The following is a 7,496-nucleotide window of genomic DNA, read 5'->3' as shown; positions in this document are numbered from 1 at the left end:
AAAAATTTGACACTGCAACCTTTGTTTTTTGATCATCTTTTTTCATCATTTTCTTTCTTTTTTTTGCTATTTTTGAAAAATAAGAGTTTGACGATTTGCAAGAAAGACAAACGACTCAAGATTGTCTTCAGTTTTTTGTTTTTTTTTTTCGATTTTGTTATTTGCGGCTTTCGTTTTATCCACGACACCCTATTAAGACATGATTTCCAGTAAACCTTGGAGAAACTGCGTAATGGATGTTCACATTAAAAGTCATAGATGAAAGCATAATATCAATGAGCATAGTCTTTACAATAAGACAAATCAAAACAAGAGCAAAGCCACATCAGCTTCACTCTTTACAATAACTCATTCTTTCCTATATGGTCCTAGAGTCCTCTTCAATTGTCGATGGCATTTGCAGCGACGAACTCACGCCTTGCCTTAGTGCTGGGTTGACTTTCTTCAAACTTTAAACATCCTAAATCGATCAAAGATTGCACTTTATGCTTTAAAGCCTTGCATGCCTCTGTTGAATGTCCACGCGCTCCTTCATGATAATCACACCTGGCATTTATGTCATACTTCTTTGGGTAAGGAGGTCGTGTAGGTCTGGTGGGACAGACCTCTATGAGGTTATTGCGAAGAAGATCTGGCAGCAACTGTGTATAGGTCATGGGGATAGGAGTGAAATTGACGACCTTCTCATTGCGATTGTAATTTCTCTCCTCAATGGCTCGGTTAAACCCATAGGAATGCGACATCTGGGAACGGGCAGTAAAATGTGAATTAGCCTTTTGTTTTCTCTTTTCCTCTTGTCCTAGACCATACTCATTCAGACTCGCCACCAGATTTGGATCTAGTGTGATTTTTCCATTTCTTATGCCACCCTCGACTCTTTCTCCAATTACTACTATATCAGCAAAACTCGAAGAGGCACTGCTTATCATGTGCTCATAAAATGGTGGTTGTAGAGTATTCAGAAATATGGTAGTCATCTCCTTGTCACTCCTAGGAGGTTCTACTTGGGCAGCAATTTCTCTCCACCTTTGGGCATATTCTCTGAATGATTCAGACTCTTTCTTCACCATGTTTTGCAGTTGTACTCTGTCAGGTGTGATATCTTCATTATATTCATATTGCCTTAGGAACGCGTCAACCAGATCTTTCCATGTGTAGATGTGCGCTGTTTCTAAGCGCATGTACCAACTTAGAGCCACGCCAGTTAAACTTTCCTGGAATAAGTGAATCAACAATTTTTCATCATGAGTATAGGCTGTCATTTTTCTGCAGTACATGGTTATGTGGTTCCTTGGGCAAGTATTTCCCCGATATTTCTCAAACTCTGGCAACTTGAACTTTGGAGGTATCACCACATCAGGAACTAAGCATAGTTTTCTAGCATCTCCAAATTCAAACACATGCTTGCCCTTTATGGCTCTCAACTTTTTCCCAAGCATTTCCAGTTTTTCAAACTCTGTTGGTGTAACACCGTAAGGTGAAGACTCTATCTCAGGTGGTTTTGTCATTATCACGTTTGCCATACCTGACTGGGTTGTCTCTCCATGAATTATGGCAGTGTCTGCCCCAAGCTTGTCTTCTATTTCAACTGCGTTATCTTCGACCTTTTGTGTGTTAACATGTCTCAAGTCCGCTCCTGAAGGTGGAGTGTAATTCGGAGGAAGACCATGAGGAGGGAAAGTTTGGGCCTCTAATGCTCTTGGTTGCGGTCGCGGTGCTTGCGAATCTCCAGGTCTTTGTAATGCATTCAGAGCCTCTAGGATTTGGCTCATTTGTCCCTTCAGTTGTTGGATATCGAATTTCATCCCCTCTTGAACTTCTCCTTGGTTTTCCATGATTTTTCACTGGTTCGTGTCCTTTAGGGTGTCTTGGAGACTTAGTCATATTGTTATTTTTAAACTGAATTTCATTAGATGAAATAAATTAAGAAGAAGAAGATAAAAATGAAAAGAGAAAGAGAAAGAGCAAAAACAAAGTAACACCATTGTTATAGCCAGAAATTATAAAGATGTGAAAACAATGCCAAACGTATAATTTGGAAATTAACATGAAACAAAGTCAATAGGGCAACTCATAAAACATCCACAACATTTAAGTTCATCACATTGAAGGTACAAAGTCTTGATCAACTATCACGAGCCTTAGCCATCATATTCTTCATTTCCCTCATCAGTTTCTTGCAGTAATTGAGGAAAGTTTCAACCTTCTTGGGTGGGTTAAAGATTGGCATTGCGGACTCAGCGTCAACCAATAACTTAGGGACATCCTTAATGGCTTCATTAGCAAGGGAGGCTAGCCGTGAGAAACTTCCCTTCCAGTTCTCTATAACTCGTCCTTGTTCAACAATACACTCCTTTATCTGGTTCATCAGTTCTTGATTTTTCTTGTCTGATTCAGGCCGATGCCAACGTTCCTTCTTCAGCTTTGCCACTACTGCTTTTGCCTGTTGTTCGGCGTCGTCCAACCTGATATGCATTTTGCGCAGGTCCTCCAGTGCCTTTTCCTTGTCCTTCTTAAATTCATCACACATCTTCTTCATAACACGCTCTGATATCTCAATTAAACCATACTCCCGATCTTTCAAGGCTAGCTCAGTTTTGGCCACTACTAGTTCTCTTCTTTGTTTTATTAACAACTCTTCACATACTTCATTATTTTCCACACTATCTTGCTTAAGATTCGCATAATCATGCTGTAGATTCTGAACATTACTAGCCAACTTGATATTTTCTAGCTTCATCCGCTCTAATTCGACCTTCAACAGTTGCACCTCCTCACCTTCAGCCTTATGAAGTTGCTCTTCACTCTCCAGGTTAGGAGAATTTAACTTGAAAGGCAACCTCACTGTCCTAACCCTTTCCGCAATCCAATGGCTGTAAGGAATTCCCTCATAAACAGTCCATGGTCTTGGGTCCCTTTCCGCACGAACAACGTTGCCCCAAGCATCCCTAATTTGATGAAGCACTTCAGCAAAGGTTCCTTCCTTATAATAGATCTGCAATATGGCAAGAGATGCCAGTGTGGGCGATCCTCTCATAGGATACCCGAATTGCCTTTGTGCTAACACTGGATTGTAGTTAATGCAACACCTGATACCCATGAGGGGCACATTAGGGTACCTCCCGCAATAATATATGATTTGCGATCTTTGCTGCCAAAGGACATTCCATTTAATTTGCCCCACATTTAAACCTGCACAGAGCTGCGCCCATTCATTTGCCCCTTTCATATTTGGTTTACACTGCAGTAGCTCCTCCACGGGACATGTGACATTCAATGTGTTCTCATTCACTCGAGAGATGAACCATACATACAAAACTGGTAGACAACATAAAATTTTTCCTCCCTTTAGCTCGTAACATTGATTAAGGGTCCCGTAAACTTCCGCCAGGAGAGCGATGACTGGATTCTCAAAGCGTTCTTTGTATCCTACGAATGCGTTCATTGCGGCATGGTCAACGAAACTCTCGATGTTAGGAAAAAGCATGACACCATATAGGATAAGAGCCAATACATCCATAAATGTTTCCCACTTTTCTTCTTCAGCCAAACGATGCAAGTACTGCTCTAGGTACCTCTGAGGAAAGCCCCTTACTTTACCCTTGATTATGAACTCACTTTCCAACTGCATAGGGTGTACTCTCATGATTCTTGCAAGCTGCAACATAGGGATATATTGCCCAAGGTAGTTGTATGGAGTTCTTCCCTCAAGAGGTATACCTAAGATCTGCTCAAATTCTTCTACTTGGCACCAATTGGAAATCCCGAAAAGTGAAACATCTCAGTGGTGGATCATAGTATTGGGCTAAAGTAGTAATCGCCGATGTTTGGACCTCCACCTCTAACAGACTCAACAAATTCCCATACTCCTTCCTAAATACATTCTTTTGGGTCGTGCTCATCTTCTTCGCTAGTTCTCTCAAACTATCCATATTAACTTCCTCTGCTTCAATGGCTATCCTTTCCTTTAAAATGTATGAACTTGAACCCTCCTTGACTTCACGTCTCATGTTAATTTCCATTTTACCATGAAGGCTTAGTCACAAATTTATAATTCCTACCTAGAACCAATGACAAGACCATAAAAATGCATGAGAAAAAGGAAGAAAGAAAAGAGATTTAAAAAAAAGCTACAGTGATATGTACAAGGTGCAAAATTTTATTCAACAAAGATGAGGGTTATAGGACCGAACACATCTCCCTTTGTGCCTTAACAGAGGTTTGACGCTTAAGATTCAAGGTCAAATATATGCAATCTCACAAGGATAGTTCCCTAAACCTAAGGATCAATGGTCACTAGAGCTATGGCCCCCTCCACAGTATCTCCACAACAGTCGAGTAATCAACTAGATACGGAGAGACAAATGAAGAGAACAGACTCTAGCTGGAGTTCTCACGATAGCCAAACAGGAAGTACATCCCAGAGTGACACCGCTACACAACTCCTCTATTTCTAAGCTGCACTTAGACCCGGGTATAGGGCCTCACTCGATAGATGCATAATATGTGTGTGTGAAGGGAGAATGCAATGCACCCAAACCTCACCTGCAAAACAACCAAAAGATTCCCAGGCAGATATAAACATGTTTTCTACCCTAGGGTTCAATACCCAACAAATCATTTCAAATATCAAGCACAGATAAGAATATACAAATACGAAAAACGAAAAAGGGAAGAAAAACATAAAGCAAAATCACATCGAATTTGCGCATCTAATTAAATGACTTGACTCTCTCATGGTCCCCAGTGGAGTCGCCATCTGTTGCAACCGGAATCGCGACGGGACGACGATCCAAAAAAGAAACGTTTTGAAAAAAAGTTTGGAGTCGCCACCATAGTTTATTCTGGAAAACTACGGAAAAACCATAAAATGATAAAGCACGGTCCACGAAAACCAAAGATTGGGTTCGGGAGTCGGTTACATGTAGGGAAGGTATTAGCACCCTACAACGCCTGCCCGAAGGCAGTACCTTTAATTAAATATGCGAATTTGATGTGGTTTACAAAATGTTTAATTATCCCAAAAAACGACAATCTAAAGAAACAAAAATTATTTTTTAGTTTTTTGAGCCCGACAAGGATTGACCTTGCTCCTACGTATTCTCACTAAAATGAGAAATCAGGGTTACGTAGTTCTAGCTGAGAGAAAGTTTGTTGTTTGAAAATATTTATTTTGGTATTTGATATAAAAAAAGGAAAAAGGTTCTTAGTACGAGGACGATGCATGCGATCACACACGTGCTTAAACCTTTAAAAAAAATTTTATTTTTATTTTTATGAATGAGGAAAAGATCTCAGCACGAGGACGATGCGTGCGATCGCACACTTGCTTAAACCTTTAAAACATGATTTTTTAGTTTTTAGAAAACAGAAGAAGAAGTTTTAGCACAAGGACGATGCGTGCGATCACACATGTGCTTTAACCTCTAAAACATTTTTATTTTTTTTTATTTTGTAACTTTTATTATAGTAAAACAATATTTTAAAAAATATTTAAAAAAAATTATGAGAATAGTAATTATAAAATAAAAAAAAAATCCCTTACACAAGTATTTTGGAAAAGAAAAGTTAATGAATTGAAACTATATTTATTAATCTAACGCTATCTTTAGCGTTTATTTGTTTTATTTAAAAGAAAAAAAATTAAACAATGAAAGATGCTAAATACTGAAATTATTTTTTAATTTTAATATTTTATATTTTTATGTTATTTTATCATTTTTATTTTTTATGTTTTGTTTTATAGTTTTTTTTTTATAAAAAATTAGGGCGCAATAAACAAACAAAATCCAACTAATAAATAAAATCAAAATTTAAGGGGATGGGAATTATCATACAAGCGATACCCAAAATGAAAAAAAACAACGCAAAAATCAACCGAATAGAAAAGAAATAAGGGAATGAAATAACGATAACAAAAGCACGATAAGAAAAAAGGGTGCAGAAATGTGAAACCAGGAGGTGCACACAAGTTTCGGTGTAGGCCCAAACCCTGTATCCCAACTGGGGCAGCCATGCCCTCCATCACCGTCCCGTATGCAATGAGCAGCCAAGAATCCAATCACAGAAGGTACAATAATCAAAAGAGCACGCTGTACAGCAGCCTTGGAGCCATGGCCACGCTATTGAGAGTTGAGTAAAATGACCACGCACACAATTAGATCGTCCCTTTGTTTCTTCTAAAATGTGAGATCTCCTTTGGACTTTAGGAGAAGGAGATGCGGTTCAACTCTGATTGCAGCGCTTGATGTTGGTGTTGGAGTTAGTGGAAGATTGGATGCAAAAATGAGAGTGAGGGTGGAGGAAGAAGACCCGACCGTGTCCGCCCTCTCCCCAAAAAATATTTTTTTTCTACCTTTTTAAGAGGAAAAATGATGAATAAAGATGGGTAAAAAAGTGGTGATTAAGGAAATCTAAAATGAAATAAATGGGAGATAAATTAAGGGAGGAAAAATTTCAATTTCATGGAGGATAACCATTTCGTGTAGAGTAAAAAATGAAAAACTTTCAAAACAGAATAATAAAGTTTAATCAAATAAAATTAAATCACATTAATCAAAATCACATCAACCAATAAGATAAAATAAAATTTAATAATAAAAATCACATAAAATCACACGTTACCAAATTAATCAAAATCAAATCATTTTATAAACAAATTAAAGTAAATCAAAATCATAAAACCAATTCGTAAAAATAAAATCAATCCTTAAAATAAGGAAAATGATACTTTGACATCTTTGTGGTGACAAATTTTTTACACCAATGACATGTCACGTTCTCATTGGTTGAAGTTTAAGAAAATAAAAAAAAATAAAAAATGACGTGGATTATTGAATTAGTGGAGGGGTCTGTGTGAAAAGGGAAGGAAAGATTTCATATTTCATTTTCAGATTCACAAAGAAACCTTAGAGAGAGAAACTCTCCCTCTCAACGACAAATTTTCGTCGCGTTGCCACCGTGGTTCGCCGTTCAACGACCACCGGAGGACTACCCAGACTCTGTCGTCGTTCATAGAAGTCGCGTCTCTTCACACGGCCACCGGAGGACAGAAGCCTCTCTTCGACAGAAGCTTCCACCGTGACGCCCCGAGAACGTCGATTACTGGCGTTTCTTCCCACTCTCCGAGCACCGCCCTTGCTGTTGTGTCCTTCCGCCGACGTACGGTGAGTATCATAATGTATACTACATATTCCCTTTTGACCATGTTGGTGCGTGTTGCTAGAGAAAATTATAAACTGAGTTAACCTCTNTACTTTGTGGTTNTGGGCCTATTGAGTTTTGAATCTTTCACTAACATGTATGGTGAAGTGAAGTCAATATTTTCCCCCTTGCTTATTGTGAGTACCTGTTTGAATAAAATTATGATTTCTCCCCTTTTTTCGAATGGATTCTTTGCTTCTGAAGCATAGATAGTTTTTAAACCCTTCTTTCTTGACCATTCCACTATAAAAGTTGCCTTTGTTTGGTCCCCTGTTCTGTCACACTTTCTAGGA

General features: G+C 38.5%; 1 protein-coding gene across 1 annotated transcript; it reads right to left on the bottom strand.

Annotated features, from left to right (window-relative positions):
- Window positions 1-380: 380 nt before the first annotated feature.
- LOC106776790 lies at window positions 381-1,835 on the bottom strand. Its single transcript, XM_014664257.1, has one exon. The coding sequence runs from the start codon at window positions 1,833-1,835 to the stop codon at window positions 381-383; it is 1,455 nt and encodes a 484-aa protein (XP_014519743.1).
- Window positions 1,836-7,496: the final 5,661 nt, after the last annotated feature.

The sequence above is a fragment of the Vigna radiata genome, chromosome 11 (assembly GCF_000741045.1).
Source record: "Vigna radiata var. radiata cultivar VC1973A chromosome 11, Vradiata_ver6, whole genome shotgun sequence".
NCBI lineage: Eukaryota > Viridiplantae > Streptophyta > Magnoliopsida > Fabales > Fabaceae > Vigna > Vigna radiata.
The sequence above is the reverse complement of the archived record's forward strand: the minus strand, read 5'-3'. Positions and strand labels throughout refer to the sequence as shown.

Excerpts from the sequence above, each read along its gene's own strand:
- LOC106776790 (XM_014664257.1), bottom strand. The coding sequence starts at position 1,835 with ATGGAAAACCAAGGAGAAGTTCAAGAGGGGATGAAATTCGATATCCAA.